The sequence below is a fragment of the Diceros bicornis genome, chromosome 3 (genome assembly GCF_020826845.1).
Source record: "Diceros bicornis minor isolate mBicDic1 chromosome 3, mDicBic1.mat.cur, whole genome shotgun sequence".
Taxonomy (NCBI): Eukaryota; Metazoa; Chordata; class Mammalia; order Perissodactyla; family Rhinocerotidae; genus Diceros; species Diceros bicornis.
This window is the reverse complement of record NC_080742.1, coordinates 44218148-44239922: the sequence shown is the minus strand read 5'-3', so window position 1 is coordinate 44239922 and position 21775 is coordinate 44218148. Positions and strand designations below refer to the sequence as shown.

Below are 21775 nucleotides of genomic sequence, written 5' to 3'. Positions count from 1 at the left end.
TTCCTGCGCAGGTAGGAAAGGAACCCCATATGACCAGATATATGTCAAAGTAAGAGATCACTTTGTCCATCAAATATCACGTTGCAATATTGTCAAATAACAAAGCCAAAAACACATCTTTAATGGAAACACACAGAAAGTTTAAGATCCTAATTTAATCTTTATGAAGACTTCAACTATTATACTAAAGTGCTTATGAATTCATCACTTTACATAAGAGAAATTAAAAACATATATAGATTGAAAAGTCATTAATTTTAAACCAGTGTTTCCTTTACATACATTTTACTGAAGGTCCTCAGAAACTTAGTATATAAAAAAGTTATTGTTAATAATACAGTATGCAAAAAATGCATTAATTTTTTAAAGTTAAAGGATGTTGGACCAATGAACTTTAAAACAACTTAAAACAATTTCTTGCTTAACCACAATTCAAAATCCTTTTACTCTTTTCACTATTCCTTACTACAGTGTGTATTTTTTATGGGGAGGGAAGTAGCTTATAAGTACTGGAACAGGGAGAGGTCCCAGTTACTAAAAGGGTAAAGGCTGGTGGGTTTGCTTCTCCCCCTGTGCTACCTAAAGCACTCCCAAATTTAGAGACTTCTCCACATTTGGGGAACTCAGTATGCGGTCACAGGTCTTGCAAACAATAACCACTCTATTGCAATGTTTATTGTTCAAGGAATAGACAAGCCACCCGAGAAAGAGAAAAAAACATTTTATTTAGTGGGTAGCACTAAATAGAGGCAAAAGAACATCTCAAAACTGCAATTTAGAAGAAGTGAAAAGAAAAAGAACAGCAAGTCAACAAATGAGTAAATAAGAAGAAATAAATGGAAGGGACATGATTTACCACAGAGATCCAAAAGCTTGGTTTTGCTCAGATTTTTTTTTTTTTTTTTTTTTTGGTGAGGAAGATTAGCTAACATCTGTTGCCAATCCTCCTCTCTTTGCTGAGGAAGATTGGCCTTGGGCTAACATCCACACCCATCTTCCTCTACTTTATATGTGGGACACCCACCACAGCATGGCTTGATAAGCGGTGTGTAGGTCCACGCCTGGGATCCAAACCTGTGAACCTCGGGCTGCAGAAGCAGAGCACGTGAACTTAACCACAAAACCACCACCCTTGCTCAGATACTTTTAACCACTTTCCTACCTCCAATGATAGTGCTGCTATCATCAGCCTCCTCACAGAGTCCTTTGTTCTTCACTTATTCGGGTCCTTTTACCTCTAGGCAGTGGATTAGTTAACTGAGCGAGCAACCATCAGTAAAACAGAAATTGCTTTATTTTATACAAAAAAAAAAAAAAATCTTAGAGAGATGTCCCTTGCTCTCAGAAAGCTTACTTTATTACTAAGCTATTACTAAAATAACCCCTAGCACCAGGAGATAGGTTCCATAATCAACAGAGGTAACAGATGTCAGAGGAGCCCAGGGTCACCCAGGAAGGCTTCACAGAAGAATGGACTTGGAATCATGTCTTGAAGGATAAATGAAGAAATTTCCCAAGAACTGGAAGTGTGGGGAATGTGGGAGGAGGGCACTCCTAAGCAGTACATTCAAAGGTCTGCAGGCAGGAAAGCAGGACCTGGGGAAAGCACGCAGCTCCATGTGGTGACCAGAACAGGTTTCAGGGTTCACTGAGGAGAAAAAGGAAGACAAACCTGAAAAGGGTGCGGGGTCCTTATGTACCTCAGGTAGAGGTGATGGAGAGCCACAGACATTTCTTAAACAGGGCAGTGACTCGACCAGATTTAGGCTGAAGGAACAGTAATCTCATAGTAGAAAACAGACTTGCTACCAGGAAGCTCAGAGCCAAATCTATTCCTTTTCCAGCAGTTTTACAGAACTTGAGTATATGTACCAAGGGTATTTACTTTATCCAACTTTCCTCCCTTTATTTCCTTTCCTCTTCACATATTTTATTTTTTAAAACTTATTATATAGATCCCAAATCCTTTTTGGAGTTAGGTGGGATAAAAGAAAAACAAAGAAAGAAAACAGAGGAAGGTAGGAAGGCAGATGAGTAGGTGGATTATCAATTCTCCCAACAGAAGGGAAAATGACCTCTACTTTGACATATTTTATTGAAATTCAGAGATTCAATAGCACACATCACCCAACACAAGCTATGGATATATTATTTTTTCTCTTTCTATAATTGGCTTCCTGACTTTTTCTACTAATTTCTAGGCCCTTTCACTAAAATATTATCACCTTTAAAATCTGTTTTCCAACTTACTGTTTCACTTTAAACATAGAGCCAAAATAAAATACATTCAATTCTCCATTAAAAAATGAAGCACTTGGGGCCGGCCCGGTGGCGCAAGCGGTTAAGTGCGCGCGCTCCGCTGTGGCGGCCCGGGGTTCGCTGGTTCGGATCCCGGGCGCGCACCGACGCACTGCTTGGTAAGCCATGCTGTGGCGGCGTCCCATGTAAAGTGGAGGAGGATGGGTACGGATGTTAGCCCAGGGCCGTCTTCCTCAGCAAAAAAAGAGGAGGATTGGCGGATGTTAGCTCAGGGCCGATCTCCTCACAAAAAAAAAAAAAAAAAAAAAAAAAAAAAAAAAAAAATGAAGCACCATATGATAGGCACAAAGATACAAATATATTCAAAAATAACATAAAAATTACCCCAAAAGAATTTTCATAGCTATGTACTTTTATTTTCTTAAAGTAGTTTTTTAAATATCTCTAATTATAATACTTCTTTTAACATAACATACAATGAGAGGAGATACGACTTCAGGAAGAATTATTTCACAATCACTGGGTTAATAATTTATTTCAACAGAGAGTATACCCTGAATGATAGTAATATTTCCAAAATGTGCATGTCCATGAACATATTGGGCAGACATTCTGGATCTCAGTGACAAACCAAACAAGTAACTACAATGACTTGCCATCTTCTTTTCTATCAGATAGAGATTTTAAAAAGAGAGCTTCAACATAAAGTTCTGGCTTTGCCCATTTGCACAGCAATCTTAGATCTCGAGAAAGCACTCAAAATCTCAAAATCAGAAAAACATAGGTAAGGTAATCAAGTAGGCTCTCCAGTAACAATAGACCCAGAAAGTGTCACTAACTTTTATTAAACATGCTTACATTCTCAAGAAGTCCAAACCTGGTAACTAGTTTTTCTTACTAATAATTTGCTCATATGTCATTTCAGCATTTCTTTCTAAAGAACAATTTCCTCTGAGAGTGAAAGATAAAAAATGAATGCCCATATACGCTCTGCTATGATTATCTGCTCTCTCTCAAGACTCACAGAATTCCAAAGAGGCTGAAATTATTAGGGCAAATTCCAACTCCAAAGGAAATTCTCCAGCTTGGCCAGTTGCCAGTGGGACTATAATATCGATATGAAGAGACAGTCTTCTTGGAAGTTAAGAGTCTGGGAGAAAAGGTTAATCATGCAGTGCTATCTGAGGAGCAATCCTCTATCGTAAGAGGAAAGAGCCTTATATAACCAAATGCCAGAAAGTTATCACAAAAAAAGACTTAAAACAATTTCACAGACTACCTCAGAGTTTTTCCCTTTCCTATAAATCAATACAAGATTTTAAAGAAAAACTCACCAATACTTTTAGTTGTAAGTCTTTCATTTTGGATATTAAAGTAATTACAAAGCAAATTTACAAAGCAACACATGGGACATGCATTGATAAAAACTTATTGATCATAATGTAAAAGGATAAGCATGACAAAATCAAAACTATGCCTCACCTATTGGAAGCTCAGAATTTTCTAAATCTATATAGCAAAGACAGAAAGAACCAAGAAAATACAGTTAAAACGTAATTACAATATGTAAGAGAAAACAAACATACATATTTTTCTCATAAAGGAGAACTTGGCATGTTTCCTCAGAACTTATAGAATTTATTCTTATCTTACTAACCATTTTATTTAACATAGTTCTTTGCTTTCTAACCATGAGACAAATTAGAGGCAATAAACTATAAAGGGAGAAGACTGCAATACATTGGCATTCTCAAAGATGACATAAAAATTAAGAAATATACAGAAAACCACATAAAGTAAAGCATTTGAGTGCTATTTAGTGGAGCTTATATGGTCCTACACACCTCTGTATTCCCTGAGAGTTATTACAGTATTGCAATACAATCACACACACACAAACACACACACATGATTTTGGTACTCTTAAGAGCAAACCCTGAAGTATACAAAGAGAAAAAAAATTCTATAAAGGTCCACATAATGCTATAAACAAAAAGCTTTCCATGTGTATTTTGCAGAGGTACCAAAATTTGCTCACGGATCTTCAGAAAACAAAGCCTAGCGTTGTTTTATAATTGCATTCTGAAAAGATCAGCATAAAAAAAGTATTTATCAAGCATTGCATATTTGGCCTAGATTTTCATCATATTTAAAACTATGAAAGTGTTTAAAAATGTGACATCAATATGCAATAAAGGGCAAACATAAGAATTTGAATATTAAGTTCCTTCTTCCTCAGCATATATGCAACTATAATTTCAGATAAACTGACAATTTTTTTTTTTTTTTGCAGACAGCCTTAAGCTGTCACTGACATGACTTTTATACACTATTTAAGGGCACATAATATTCTACATTATACATATTATTCCCATTTTCTGGAGTGTTCCCACTAACAACAAGAACTTGAATTTTCTAATGGCTATACTGCTTCACTATTTAGCATGATTCATAAAGAAAGGCTTCCTTAAGCAGCTCCTAGAACATGTAAATAAGCTGATTTGCCTTGATTTTAATGTGCTTCTATCTCTTTAAAGGAAACTTACTTAACTCTTTAATAATCAGTATAATCAAGAGTACATTATGAAATACTCCATCTCTTGTAAGCAATACCATATATGCACTCCCAAGTGTAAATGTTCGAGACAAATGTGGTAGAGACCGGTAAGCTATTCACCAAACCTGTTTCCTCCTCTTCCTAGACTATCGCTAGACTACATTTCCCAGCCTCCTTTGTAGTTAGGTGTGGCCATGTGACTAAATTCTACCCAGTGAAAAGTGAACAGAAGTAATGTGCCTATAGAAAGTTCCCACACACAATCCACTTCGTCTACTTGCCTTCCTTCAGCTGGATGTAAAGATGCACATTGACCTTAGAATCCATGAGCTGACCAAGTATGAGTCACAAGGTAGAAGCTTTCTGGGGCTCTGAATAGCCACTAGAAAAAGAACTGAGGAAAATCTTTTTTAGTCTTTATGTGAGGGAGAAATAACATTCTTTTCTGTTGGAACTCCATTATAGGGGAGGTTTTGGTAGTGTTACAATAATGAACACAACAAGAAATATATAACTTGAATTATCCACCAAAATTGATTGTGAAAAGTAAAGTTGACAACAAATAAATGTGCAAAATAAATTTAAACTGAACATTTTGGAAAAACGTTCGTGCCCCCCTTTTAAAGCACTGTCCCTCAGGAACTGGAGAATGAATAAAATGCTCTCTCTGGTTTATGTCTCCAAGTTGAATATGAGACTGAGAAGTTTACATGTAGCAAAGCAAAAGAATGAATCACATAACTATGAAGTTAAAGTAGTAAAAAAAAAAAATACATCCAAAACAATATTTAATAAATTTAACATTCAGTGATCACTGTACTCCGTGATCAAATTCTGTTACAACAAACTTCAAGGGACTAATTTATTTGATTATCTTAGAATATTTTTCTTGAATACTACTTGAAATAAATAATTAGCTGGGAGCCTGAAAATATTTTAGTTATACTGAGCTTAGGTTAATGAGATTTGACCTGTATTTCATTAAAAAGCCAAATGATCAGACTCATCTGGGAAAGCCATAACCTACTTGATTTGTCCTATGACTCTATTTCATTTACCATTCATTTTTTATGGTAACATACTGTGAACAAACTGAAGAAAAAATACCCACTAGGACATTATGATACTTGTTTGCAGCTTTGTCCTGGTTTTAGTTTCCCACTTAATGACTAAATGGCACCACGGTGGGTAATGCAAAGGAGTAAAAGTGGTGAATCATTAAAGAGTTCATAAATTTTGAAAACAGGGGCAGGCCTTCTGGGCCTCATGTGCTTCTAGAAAACCCAATGTTTGTGCTGTACTAATTGAACTGTGAAGCTTTTATTAGTCCTCTTTAAAAAAAGCTTGCAGATAAGCTTTTATTAATGTTTGCCCTCAAATTGTTTATACTACTTAGCATTTCCATACCAATTTATATTTCAAAGAACTTTTTCATCATTAGTTAAATCTACTCTACATTTCTATAAGAGAATTCAGCTGTTAAGCAAAACAGAGGCATGAAAGGAAAACTCTTAACTAATTTTTGCCTAAGATTTGCCAATGAGAAAAGAAAAGAAATAGAAAATAAGATCTTGCCACAAGTCTTTAGCTTATATAAATAGCCTGGTCCTCTCAACCCATATGTGTGCAGTAGTTGTTATAAGTGTTCCCACAATGATGAAGAAAAGAGAAATTAGTTACCTTTATGCTATGGGCTCTGAAAACCAATGTTATAGGACTTTGCAAAACAGCTGTAGCAACTCTACCATCCAGACTCACCTGGAAGCCCACAAGGCCACAGCATTGCCTAATTCCAGGGGTCACCATGCACACTCTGTTCTATGTTTAGAAAATTCCTTTGGGTGCATTTTCATCAAAACTATATTACATAAATTAGATTAATCAAAATTAAAAGTCATACTGGAATTATTCTAGGATTGATGTAGCCTAATTTATTTACTCTGACAAATGTCCAGGCTCAAATCATGTTTTCTATAATCTTGGGATCATACAAAGAAGCTGATCTGAGTTAAAATAGGTAGAAACTTGTTTTGAGGGGGGGGGGAACGTGCTTTATCTATAAGAATCTCTTTGGTTCACCTCCACATAAAAACAGGATGGCCCAGGTAGCCAAGAATACATATAAGCCACCAGAATTTTCCCTCAAATTATTACCTCCTCTAGTTTTCAACAGCACTAGCTTTTTATTTGTCAGAAAGCAAAATAACTGAGTTATACCTTTGCTCACAGGAGAAATACCTATATTGAGATAGGCTTTAATGATGTATTTTTTGTTTTTCTAGAGTCTCAAAACGAAAAACGCTACTGCTTGTTAGACAGATTAAAGAACATTTCTGCACTTTGCCAAGTCACACTGAAGAGCACTATGCAATATGTTATCTAGTACCTGCCTCCAGGTCTACTGCACAAGTCTCTAGGGGAGGGGTCTGAGAATCCGTATTTTTAACAAGAGTATCAAGTTATTTTTATTATCTGACATGTTTGGAAAACTCGAGATTAAAGTCTTTGTGAGGTTTGGTAAGCCTGATAAAAATTAAATTACTAGAAATGGCATCTATACCGCTATACAGAAGCAATTAATTTCTGCTCCTACATTTATTAAAATACTTAACACATTGAATGAGCCAAAATTATTTATACTTCTGTTTCTCCCACTAAAGGGTGTTGTCTATAAGGAGAGAAACCATGTCTTTGTACTCTTGATGTCCCTACTGAATAACACGGCCTGGCACAAAATAGATGCTTGATAAGTTTGGAATGAATGAATATCTCAATTGCAGCAGCTACCTGCCAGTGTTATCCAGAAAGTCTTCTCCAATCAGGCTCCTCAGTGCCCAACAGCAATATCAAGTGCTTTAACTTATAACATTATTGGGGTAGCAAGATTAAAATAAAAACCAGTAAATTCTATATTCAAAAATCAGCACTTATTGTTTGACTGAATATATGCTCAAGACAGAAATATTTCGTACTTTATATCAACTATATTTGAACATGGATGGAGAACTTTTATGAGAATGGCATCAATGCGTGGGGAAAATAAGAATTCACACTATGCCAGAACCAATTTTCAAGACAAATACATATACTCTGTCCAAAACATTGACTATTAAAGAATTTCTGTAGTAACTGGAGTGAGTCTATTTTTCTGGTGCACAATAACTCCTTAGAACCAACTGCAAGACAAAAGCAAAATAAATGGATGGTGATTGCATAAGACCAATTTAATTCTCTTCTTAGATAGTTAATTAAAAAAGATAAAATAAAAACACTATTTCTAATCAAACAATTAGTTTATTTCTTACCAGTAAAATACATATGGCACCATAAGATACAGGCTAATAACAGTGGCAGAATGTTTTTATGTTTGTGGCCAGACATTTTCCTTTATATATGCAAAGTGCACTTCAGGTCTCTGATCATAGTTTGTACTTGTAATAAATAGAAAAGACTCCCACCCACATGGCCCATTTGCTATGACTTTCCGCAATTCAGATTTTACTCATAAAAACTCCCCAAACATAATTGATTAAGACCTCTGTATAACAGTGTTTTCAATGGAGCAAAAGTATTTATAAGAAAGTATACAAGGAAATTTTCAAGACCCTAAAGTCAAATGTGCTTCACTCAGTAGTTGTCTCATTTATCACCCACTATTTCCCTTCTAACCGAACAATTAGCATGGCTGGCAAGAACTTCCTCATCGAAATAGCAGCCTCAAAGGATATTTTCATATTATAAAGTCAATATGCTCGGATGGCAGGGTATGCTGATTTCAACTGTCAAATATTACCAGCTATGAGCCAGTGTCAGGTATACGTGGAATTAATTCAAGTACTGGGTATTATTTTACTTTATGTTTTTTTGAAAGAGAGTCCAATGTGTTTGACCCTTTTATGTATTACAATACACTTACATATAGGAACTCTGAGTTTTAAAAAATGCTAGGAATTGTTAACATCTTGCATGTAAGAAACTGGGCTCTACACACTACCCTCTCCTCCATATGCACCTTGAAGCATGGATTCACATCCACTTTCTACACAACCAACAACATATGCTGGGTGGACAATAAGACTCCTATTTCTGAGAAGTCAAGATGGCAGCGTAAGCAGACTCTGAACTCACCTCCTCCTGCGGACACAGCCAATTTACAACTACTCGTGGAAAAATTACCCCTGAGACAGAACTGAAAACTGGATAAGAGGAACTCCTGCAACAAAGGACAATCCTAATCAGGTGGAAGAGGCAGAAACTCCCTTCTGGAGAGGAAAAACGCCACCTTCACAAGCCGCCAGCCTCACGGCCGCCAAGGAGCAGCCCACAGGTACGCAGCCTCCCTGGAGGAGCAGGGCCCTGAGCCGGGGAGCACCACCACTGTGGGCATTTTGTGGACCCAGCACAGTCGAGACGAGTGGCATAATATCTGACTTTGCCTGCTACTAAAACATTGGGGAGCACCCCCAGAAAAGCTGGTTCACAAAGAAATTAAAACCAGCTCTTAAAGGGCCCACACGCAAACTCACCTGTTTCAGAAAGCAACCTAAAATCACCAGAAAGAAAGGCAAATAGTGCTTTGGTGAAAAGAGACTCACCTGATAGGCCCTGAGTGCATCTCGGTGAGATGCACTCGGTGAGAGGTGAGACCTCTCCAGGGACTGGAACATTGGGGGCAGCCATTGCTGTGGCCTGGTATGGGCAAACTGACACAGACCCCATTGGAGTTCTCCCTGGGACTGCTAGCCCAGGTCTGCCCCACCCACTAGAGCACCGATTTAATCCAGCTCAGCCAGGGCAGACAGCCCACCCTAGAGACTGGCCCCACACAACAACAAGCCCTCAGGCAACTTGTGGGCCTACACAGATTGGTGAGGGGATTCTCAGCAGCCTGGCAACTGAGCCCACTTCAGTGGGGCAGGGTGTGCACAAGGAGTGGGTGGAGAGTTTGGGGCAGCGGTGGTGTGTGTGGGGCTCCGGCCATGGAGAGAATGGGTCCACTTCAGGAGGTCGGGGCGTGCACGTGGGGCAGGACTGTGGTGACTGTGTGTGTGGACTTGTGGGTGGCAGGGCTTGTCAGCTGCAGAAGACTTGTGCTTCTCAAAGACCCACATAGGGGGTTTGCCCCACCTTCCAAAGACTGAAACAATTGGGTGCTCCCGTGCCTGAGGCCAGCCCCACCCAGCTGCAGTCCTCAGAGAGCTGACAAGAAACCTAAAGGCTGGAGGCTTATAGCAATTGTAAGCCCCTGAGCCTAACAACCTGCCACACTGGGGGCCTACTCACTTAAAAGAAATACTGCAACACAAATGTGGTATTAGAACTTGCAGACAACTGTGCTGGGGCTCCCCACACCTGATAAAGAGACTGAAGGGCCCACAACAACTACAAACAGCTGAGCATTACAACAGCTGACCAGGAGCATAACTCGGCCACCCTGGGTGCCTACAGGGAGAGCAAACAGGCCACAACAGAAGGACACATGTAGCCCACATAGGGGTCACCCCTGCAACATTGAGAACTGAGGGAAGCACACTGTAGGCCTCCTAAGCCATCACTTACATAAGGTCATCTATCCAGGAGAAGGAGACGTAGCTGACCTACATAATACGTAGACACAAGCACAGGGAAAGAGGCAAAATGAGGAGGCAAAAGAATATATTCCAAGTAAGGGAACAGGACAAAACCCCAGAAAAGACACTAAGTGAAACAGAAATGAGCAACCTACCCGACAGGGAGTTCAAACTAAGAGTGTTAAGGATGCCCACTGATCTTGGGAGAAGAATAGATGAACTCAGTGAGAATGTCAACAAAGAAATGGAAGATATAAAAAAGAACCAATCAGAAATGAAGAATACGATACTGGAAATGAAAAATTCACTAGAGGGACTCAAAAGCAGAGTAGAGGATACAGAAGAATGGATCTGCCAGCTGGACAAAAAACTAGAAGAACAGGTAAAAGAGAAAAGAATTAAAAAGAGTGAGGAAAGTCTAAGGGACCTCTGAGACAACATCAAGCGCACTAACATCCGTGTGATAGGTGTCCCAGAAGGAGAAGAGCAAGACAAAGGGGCAGAGAATCTATTTCAAGAAATAATAGATGAAAACTTCCCTAACCTAAGGAAGGAAACAGACATCCAGGTACAGGAAGCACAGAGAGCCCCAAACAAGATAAACCCAAAGAGGCCCACACCAAGACACATCATAATCAAAATGTCCAGAATTAAAGATAAAGAGAGAATCCTATAAGCCGCAAGAGAAAGACAAGTTACATACAAAGGAAACCCCATAAGGCTATCAGCTGACTTCTCAGCAGAAAGCTTGCAGGCTAGAAGACAGTGGCACGATATATTTAAAGTGCTAAAAGGAAAAAACTTACAGCCAAGAATACTCTACCCAGCAAGGTTATCATTCAAAACGGAAGGAGAGAGCCAAAATTTCCCAGACAAGCAAAAATTAAAGGAGTTTGTCACCAAGAAACCAGTGCTACAGGAAATGGTAAAGGGACTGATTTAAGGGGAAAAGAGAAGACCACAAATAGGAAAAATTATCTATTTCCATGATAAAGGGTGATGGATACAAATGCACAAAAAAGAGGCTAGATATGATATCAAAAACATAAAAGGAGGGAGGAGGGCAGTTAAAGAGCAGAGCTTTCAGACAGAGGTCAAACTAAAGAGACCATCAATTTGTATAGAAGGAGAAAGGAACAGAGAAGGACTACTAACACACTGAGAAAAAAAAAGTTAAAAAATGTCAGTAAGTACATACTTATCAATAGCTACTTTAAATGTCAATGGACTAAATGCTCTAATTAAAAGGCATAGGGTGGCTGATTGGATAAAACAACAAGACCCATATATATGCCGCATACAAGAGACACACTTCAGACCTAAAGAAACTCACAAACTGAAAGTGAAGGGATGGAAAAAGATACTTCACGCAAACGGCAATGAAAAGAAAGCTGGGGTAGCAGTATTCATATCAGACAAAATAGACTTTAAAACAAAAACTGTAAAAAGAGACAAAGATGGGCATTACATAATGATCAAGGGAACAATCCAACAAGAGGATATAACACTTGTAAATATCTACGCACCCAATGTAGGTGTACCTAAATATATAAAGCAATTATTAACAGACATAAAAAGAGAAATAGACAGTAACACAATAATAGTAGGGGACTTGAACACTCCACTTACACCAACGGATAGATCATCCAAACAGAAGATCAATAAGGAAGCACTGGCCTTAAATGACACACTAGAACAGAAGGACCTAGTAGATATATACAGAATATTCCACCTGAAAACCGAAGAATACACATTCTTTTCAAATGCACATGGAACATTCTCTTGGATTGATCACATATTAGGCCACAAAACAAGTCTCCATAAATTTAAGAAGATTGAAATAATACCAAGCATCTTTTCTGACCACAATGGTATGAAACTAGAAATCAACTATAGGAAGAAAATCAGAAAAGCCACAAATACGTGGACATTGAACAAAATGCTACTGAACAACGACTGGGTCAACAAAGAAATCAAAGAAGAAATCAAAAAATACCTGGAGACAAATGAAAATGAAAATACAACCTGCCAGAATTTATGGGATACAGCAAAAGCAGTTCTAAGAGGGAAGTTTATAGCAATACAGGCCTATCTCAACAAACAAGAAAAATCTCAAATAAGCAATCTAACAATGCACCTAAAGGAACTGGAAAAAGAAGAACAAACAAAGCCCAAAATCAGTAGAAGAAGGGAAATAATAAAAATCAGAGCAAAAATAAGTGAAATAGAGACTAAAAAAACAACAGAAAAAATTAATAAAACCAAGAGCTGGTTCTTTGAAAAGATAAACAAAATTGACAAACCTTTAGCTAGACTCACCAAGAAAAAAAGAGAGAAGGCACAAATAAGTAAAATCAGAAATGAAAGAGGAGAAATTACAACAGACACCTCAGAAATACAAAAGATTATAAGAGAATACTATAAAAAGCTATATGTCAACCAATTCGACAATCTGGAAGAAATGGATAAATTCTTAGAATCATACAACCTTCCAAAACTGGATCAAGAAGAAGTAGAGAACTTGAATAGACGTCTAATCACCAGTAAGGAGATCGAAACAGTAATCAAAAACCTCCCCAAAAATAAAAATCCAGGACCAGACGGCTTCCCTGGTGAATTCTACCAAAATTCAAAGAAGACTTAATACCTATCCTTCTCAAACTCTTCCAAAAAATTGAGGCGGGGGGAAGCTCCCTAACTCATTCTACAAAGCCAACATTACCCTGATACCAAAACCAGACATGGACAACACAAAAAAAGAAAATTACATGCCAATATCACTGATGAACATCGATGCAAAACTCCTCAACAAAATACTAGCAAATCGCACACAACAATACGTTAAAAAGATTATACACCATGATCAAGTGGGATTTATTCCAGGTATGCAGGGATGGTTTAACATTCGCAAATCAATCAGTGTAATACACCACATTAATAAAATGAAGAATAAAAATCACATGATCATCTCAATAGATGCAGAGAAAGCATTTGATAAGATACAGCATCCATTTATGACAAAAACTCTGAATAAAATGGGGATAGAAGGAAAGTACCTCAACATAATAGAGGCCATATATGACAAACCCACAGCTAATATCATCCTCAATGGTGAAAAACTGAAACCTATTGCTCTAAGAACAGGAACCAGAAAAGGATGCCCACTGTCACCACTCCTATTTAACATAGTACTGGAAGTCCCAGCCAGAGCAATCAGGCAAGAAAAAGAGATAAAAGGCATCCAAATTGGAAAGGAAGAAGTGAAACTGTCACTATTTGCAGATGACATGATTTTATATATAGAAAACCCTAGAGAATCCACCAGAAAACTTTTAGAAGTAATAACCGAATACAGTAAAGTTGCAGGATACAAAATCAACATACAAAAATCCGTTGCATTTCTATACACTAACAATGAAGTAGCACAAAGAGAAATTAAGAATACAATCCCATTTACAACTGCAACACAAAGAATAAAATACCTAGGAATAAACTTAACCAAAGAGGTGAAAGATCTGTACACCGAAAACTATAAAACAATGCTGAAAGAAATTGAAGAAGACACAAAGAAATGGGAAGATATTCCGTGCTCTTGGATTGGAAGAATTAACATAGTTAAGATGTCCATACTTCCTAAAGCCATCTATAGATTCAATGCAATCCCTATCAAAGTTCCAAGAACATTTTTCACAGAAATAGAACAAAGAATCCTAAAATTTATATGGAACAACAAAAGACCCCGAATAGGAATCCTGAGAAAAAAGAACAAAGCTGGAGGTATCACACTCCCTGATTTCAAAATATACCACAAAGCTATAGTACCCAAAATAGCATGGTACTGGCACAAAAACAGACACACAGATCAAAGGAATAGAATCAAAAGCCCAGAAATAAACCCACACATCTATGGACAGCTAATCTTTGACAAAGGAGCCAAGAACATACAATGGAGAAAAGAAAGTCTCTTCAACAAATGGTGTTGGGAAAACCGGATAGCCACATGCAAAAAAATGAAAGTAGACCCTTACCTTACACCATACACAAAAATTAACTCCAAATGGATTAAAGACTTGAATGTAAGACCTGAAACTATGAAACTTCTAGAAGAAAACATAGGCAGTACTCTCTTCGACATCGGTCTTAGCAACATATTTTCAAGCACACGTCTGACCAGGCAAGAGAAACAATAGAAAAAAATAAACAAATGGGACTACATCAAACTAAAAAGCTTCTGCACAGCAAAGGAAACCATCAACAAAACGAAAAGACAACCTAACAATTGGGAGAAGATATTTGCAAACCATACATCTGATAAGGGCTTAATCTCCAAAATATATAAAAAACTCATGCATCTCAACAACAAAAAAACTAACAACCCAATTAAAAAATGGGCAAAGGACCTGAACAGACATTTCTCCAAAAAAGATATACAGATGGCCAACAGACACATGAAAAGATGTTCAAAATCATTAACTATCAGGGAAATGCAAATCAACACTACAATGAGATATCACCTCACGCCCATCAGAATGGCTATAATTAACAAGACAGGAAACAACACGTGTTGGAGAGGATGTGGAGAGAAGGGAACTCTCATACACTGCTGGTGGGAGTGCAAACTGGTGCAGCCACTAGGGAAAACAATATGGAGATTCCTCAAAAAATCAAGGATAGAACTACCATATGATCCAGCTATTCCACTGTTGGGTATTTATCCAAAGAACTTGAAAACACCAATGCATAAAGATACATGCACCCCTGTGTTCATTGCAGCGTTATTCACAATAGCCAAGACTTGGAAGCAACCTAAGTGCCCATCAAGGGATGAATGGATAAAGAAGATGTGGTATATATAGACAATGGAATATTACTCAGCCATAAGAAACGATGAAATCCAGCCATTTGTGACAACATGGATGGACATTGAGGGTATTATGCAAAATGAAATAAGTCAGAGGGAGAAGGTCAAATACCGCATGATTTCCTTCATTAAGTAGTAGATAATAACAACAATAAACAAACACATAGAGACAGAGATTGGATTGGTGGTTACCAGAGGGAAAGGGGGGAGGGAAGAGGGTGAAAGGGATAATTCAGCACATGTGTGTGGTGATGGGTTGTAATTAGTATTTGGGTGGTGAACATGATGTAATTTATGCAGAAATAGAAGTATAATGATGTACACCTGAAATTTATACACTGTTATAAACCAATGTTACTGCAATAAACAAAAAATTAAAAAAAAAAAAAAAGACTCCTATTTAACCTCAATCCCTTCTAGTCATGTCTGTTTCTTCTCCCTCAGTTAGGCGCATGCACTCCTTTGTCTCCTTCTCTGTTCTATCTCAGAAAGTTGAGCACATGTTACTTCTTACCATCTGTTTCTCACGTATATACACACCATTTCTATAGCTTGTATGCCCAATATACTTACCTCTGAAGCAGTTACCTCAACCACAACAAAAATCTTACCCCCACCCTCTGTTCCACACATAAGATGAGAAAAGTAAGAGCGGCATCACCCTTATATGGACCCTCCCCCAAAAATTACTTTTAGAATAAAATTAGATGTAATACAGACCTACCTGAGAAATTCCCTAAGGTGCCCTCAGCTCACATTAAGCATCACCATAAAATTTCTCACCTCTTTATCTTTCTGCCATTTGGTCCACTTTCTTTAAGCATGTAAGATTTAAAAATATTTATTACATTGTATTGATTCTCTTTCCCAACTAAGGTTGTCCAAATATTTCTGTATTCATTCACTGTAAGCTAATTACCTTTAAATAGGCTTTGACGGGCTAAAGTGGCAATCAAACCACTGACAACAGTGTTCTAATGGGATTACGTGTTTCTCATTAAAAACAAGTGGGTCCAAGTCTATATGTGTTAGAAAGATGCTAAAAAAAGGCCATATAGACACTGAAATTGCTACACTTGCACTATTCAAAAATTAGTAAATTTTATAAGTTGAGTTTAATTATAATTTGGACTCAAATTTTTCCTGTACAGTTTCATCCTTCATTGTCAGCCTTGATGGTATTTGCATTTTGTGTCCATTTCAAGATTACATATCCAGGTAGAAATGCTGTTTCAAATGTTTCATTTGGATACAGTTGTTGTCACTGCCATAAATTGTATTTTCCCATCGTTCAGTCTGTCCTGTCAATCTTCTGTCAAGCAAGGTGAGAGGTAAACAAACGATGTGGGGAGGATATGGGGAGGTTGGTAGAGAAGAAAGGGACATGGACAAGTTTTTTAAAATATATAAAAAGTCTAATTTCTGGTGTTGAGACTTAAACACAAACCTCTATACAAATTCTAGACAATAACTTCTCGAAATAGAGAAAGTTTTCTGCTACTTCTGTACTTAGCCAATTTGTTCCTATTGCTTTTAGTGTGTTTTTTAATGATTCCAACACATTCTACCACAAGAAAAAAAATGTTTGACTATGGTAGTTCTAAATTAAATACTTATTTTAAATTATACAATTTTGAAACATTAAATTTATATATAAATAAATATATGTAATATATTTAAAATGCAATATATACATCTATAAAATGCAAACATGATTTTAAGTTCATCTCAATAGAAAGGATAATATACGATATTATAATTGTGATGGGCAATGTGGCTCACACACAGAGCTGTCTGTGAGGGTGGGGGCAGGGGCCCAGCAGGGGCAGGGGAAGGAACAGGTACAGCAGGCTAGACCAGTGGTTCCTAAAGTTTAGCCTCCAGGCAGCAGTGGCATCACCTGGGGGAACCTGTAAAAATTGTACTTCTTGGGTCCTACCCCAGAACTCCTGATCAAAAACTATGGGGATGGGGCTTGTTTTTAACACCCCTCCCAACGACATTAATGCATGCTCAAGTTTGAGAACCACTAGGCTACAGGGACTCAGAGATAAGAGACCTAAGTAACTCTTCATCTGCTTATCCAGATGACAAGGCCAATTATAAATCATGATTATGACTAAAGACTCTGCAATATCTTTACTGTGTCATTTAGAATCAACAATTACAGTTACTCTCCAATAATTTCCAGTTCCAGATTTGACATACAAGCTGGCAGCCTGCTGGGGATGTGGAGAAAGGTTGATGAGACAGTGGAATTCCAGAGCAGCTGATCTGGGTGTGGTACCCCACAGAAAGAAAATCTTGGCAAAAGATTTCCCTTTAGAAACCCTGAATATAGTATTACATTAGCTTCAGCCTCGAGAGTTGGATAACTCAAGAATATCAATATGCCGAAAGATTTTTTAAAGAATATATAGAAATAAATGCCCCTACAATGATTCAAATAGAAAATTCTTTTTAAATTTGTCTATGCTTAATATGTGATGTCTGACCCTACTCCATCATTCTCAAGACTTGGATTGTGTTTGTTCCAAAAGTGACACCCTGTTCCTGTAGGAATGAGTGTTGGCTGTGCTCATCACAACACTACATGAGCCACACATCACACCAGACTCAGAGGAAGCAGGTGCTGAGATTATAATTAAATATGTATATAGGAAACAGGAGTGGCAGCAAAGAAGGGTGGGGAGGAGAAATATCCTTCCTGTGTGTCAAAGAGATGGAGGAAGGGTAAATGCATAAGCTGACTTCCAAAGCCTACAGCACAATATAAAAGCATACGGACACATATTAGTTCAGAAAGCCTATGGGTGTGAATTAGACGCCTACATCCTATTCAATAAATATTTATAACTTGATAAAATTCATTCCAAATGTTACATTATAAGCAGAAGAATTAAACCCCAGAGCTAAGATAACAATGCAAATGGAATTAGTTGCCCAGAAAGCAAACTGGGTTATGTAATAGAGGATCAGCTACAGAATACAAAATTCAAAATCCATTATATCAATCAATCTTCATCAGGACAAAAAAAGTCCTATCATGACTGAAATTGCTTGATTTGAAGCAACACAATGCAACATCTTTCATATAAAGTCTGTTAATGGTTTAAGAAGCAACCAGACTGACCAGGCTGCACTGGCGAGCTCATCATGGGAATCAGGAGAAGGACTGATGGGCTGGGATGCGGATTCACAGCCTTCCTTCAGCTGGCAATGTCGGTTCACGAGAGGCTGGTAGAGGAGAAACCTAGAACGTAAGAAAAATGGATGTGTATGATATAGGTTACATCAAGCCACCACACAGGACAAGAAATAGAGAACTGGCCTTGAGTCTTGGCTCAGCCAAAGCTCGACCGTGGGTCTTTGAGGTAGCCACATCAACCTCCCAGGACTCTTAAGTCTTTCATCTATAAAACAGCAAATTTATCAGTCGAGCTTAAGGCACAGAAATATTGAGAAAATAAAATAATAAAACAATAGGTGTGGAAAGAATCTGTGAGAGGGAAAGCATTTCACATAATTATGATTAGTTTCCTATTTACTATTCACTATAATTTGTTTGCTGTTATCATTATTATAGAAATTAAAAATATATTTTGGATATAAGTGTCTCATTACATAGTATTCTTAACTATTATTGTCAAAGATTTCCTTCTAGAGATGGGACCTCTCGGAGAAAAAAAGTTTAATGGACTAAAAGGAACAAATAGGCTATAAACTATGAGAGTGACAGAAAACTCACAGTTAATTTCCATTTCTTCTCAGAGTCTTTTGCAATCTTGTTCCAGCCAAAAGTAATAACAGCCATAGTCTTCCTAGGAGTGGCACTTACAGGATGGACTTCTTAAAAGGAATTTAAGGGACTTTCTGCTTTTAATTTGAATGTACTCTCACTTCTAGACACTTCAGCAAAGGAAAAGCAATTGCAAGGACATTTTCCCCACAGTTTACTGGAATGTCAAAGTTTTAGAAAAAGAAGAGGAAGAAGAAGCTTTTAAAGTTGCACTTAATGAATTTCTTACTAAAATAGTATATCCCAATTGCACTATTTTTATAGACAGAATGCTGTAACTCTGAAAATTGTACATCTCTTTATCTTGAAGATCCAACATATTTATTGTGACTCATTTTCCCATCAGTATTTTGAAAGTGTTATTACTATTTTTGCCCAAATGTATAAAGTAGGATATAAATACATATTTCCTTTCAAGAACTACATAAGATCACCAAGAATACCCATTATACTTCAAATGGTTTCTAAATAGAAATACGCTAGTTATTAAAACAGTTAAGTAGAGTCATCAGTTCTAGCAGGCTACTTCTTATCATTTCTTTAATGTTGGATATATATTAAGATTTAGTAACAATAAAATGTATATTTTTATAAATCTCCTTCAAAAATTATACTGATGTGCTTATTTTGTCATGTTGATAAGAAAGCAAAAAAAGATGAAAAATGAAGAACAGAAAACTCGTTTGATTTCTGTATCAGCAAACAGAACTTCTGACATTGGCTTCTAAGTAAAAAGATCTCCATGGCATATTTTAAAGTGATAACATCATTTGCACAGTTGTTTATAGTTACAAAGTACTTTTAGACATACCACCATATTTGATATCATTTTCACATCACCATGCTAATAGATACTTGTAACTCTCCCTTTCCCTTTTATAGGTGAGAAAATGGAGAGGTCATCTGCTTCATAATTAAAAGGTAATACTAAAGCCGAAGTTTTGTTACTTGTCCCAAAATCTAAAATTAAAAAGATGTTTCTATTCCCATATACTTCTGCCATTTATTTCCACAAACATACACAACAACTGTCCATGACAGGCTGATTCACAGTTAGTTACATAATTGTTGAGTTTTGCCTTCATAGCCCTAGACTTGAGCTGCAAAGTGACTCTCAGATGGAAATATGAATTTGGCTTCCAAAACACCATCATTAAATATCTTTTTAAAATTTAAACTACTCTCCTTGCCATTCAACCTTTTTAATAACTGCCTAATCATGACATATTCTTCTAACATTACACAAGCCTTATTATCTGAACAGTTATAAAGAAAATTAATATGCATTTCTATGTTGATACGTACTAGTTTCCATTTATTGCATTTCCATTTCCAATGAGCCATATTAAACCAAAGTTATCAAGACACCTATAGCTGCATAACTGAAATATAGTCATTTAAAGAACTCTCTTAAACTGTTTCAGGGGTATCAATCCTCTACAGATACACATTGTGTATGAGTGTGTGCACATCATAGGCTACATAAGCTTCCCTTTCCTCATGACCAACAAAATCAACAGATTAGTAGCCCTATTCACACTTTTTAGGGACAAAATTGATACAGAATTCTACACAAATTAAGACCACTTTTAGCTGCTTGGAAAAGAAAGAGAGGTCAGTGGGGGAACATCTGTCAATGAAAATGAGCAATATATTCTTAAATCTTCCCACACTTCTTTATCCAGATGGGCTGCAGAGAAACAGACTATTGTCTTAGAACGAGGAGGTTTTCCCCTAGTATATTTGTCATTCTTACAATAAGCCTAAACTAGAAATAATAGGAAACAGGCCTTCAAGTGGGCAGATAAATGAAAAAAAGAAAAAAAAAGTTATGTTGATTGTTTATGAGTACAGATTATCAAAGCAGATATAAAAATATATCTACTTTCAATTAACAGTTTCAATTAATTTGTCCATGCTGTAAAAATATATGTGTGCACATTTAAGGTGATAAACACAAGCACAGCACGAGCAAAATTGCTGTTATGAATCTTTTACCTACTGAGATTCAAGAATGGTTATTTGGGTTCCTGACGATATTCCTTGAACTACCTGGATCCACAATAAGGGGCTAAGAGCCTCCTTCAAAAAGATCATCTCTGACTACCAGTAGGTTGGCTGCCTGCAAGTCAGTCACTGCCATAACACCCTGGGATATAGCACACAGCAACAGACCAAGGGGATGATATCTTGCAATGTCTTAGTTTGCTCATGCAGCCAGAGAAAGAGAGAGCACTAACACGTTACATTGCCCCAGCCCACACTGCTCTCATTAACATCACTGTGGTGGTGATCATGTAGGTCCTTTAACCATTCCACCTACATGGCCTGTTCCATAGTAATAACATGGAAAATCAGCAGAGCTTTACAGGTCACAAAGAATTTGCACAAGGACTATCTCCTCTGATCTTCACAACAGCCCTGTGGAGTATACTGAGTAAGCCATTATCATTCCCATTTTACAGATGAGGAATTTGAGGCTTAGAGAGTTTCAGGGATTTGTTCACAGACAGAAAATCAGCAGAGCTTTACAGGTCACAAAGAATTTGCACAAGGACTATCTCCTCTGATCTTCACAACAGCCCTGTGGAGTATACTGAGTAAGCCATTATCATTCCCATTTTACAGATGAGGAATTTGAGGCTTAGAGAGTTTCAGGGATTTGTTCACAGACATGTAGGTGGCAAATGAGAGGGCTACTCTTCTGACTCTTAGCCCAGTGCTCTCTT

General features: G+C 37.3%; 1 protein-coding gene across 5 annotated transcripts in view; it reads right to left on the bottom strand.

The window, feature by feature from the left end:
• HDAC9 (histone deacetylase 9) overlaps nt 1–18473 on the bottom strand; it is an 809523-nt gene extending 791050 nt beyond the window's left edge. For all 5 annotated transcript variants that reach the window (XM_058526733.1, XM_058526743.1, XM_058526767.1 and 2 more), the window contains exon 1: nt 18381–18473. In XM_058526733.1, the coding sequence (XP_058382716.1) occupies nt 18381–18405 (25 nt within the window). In that variant the 5' untranslated portion in view covers nt 18406–18473. The remainder of the gene's footprint in view (nt 1–18380) is intronic.
• Nucleotides 18474–21775: the final 3302 nt, after the last annotated feature.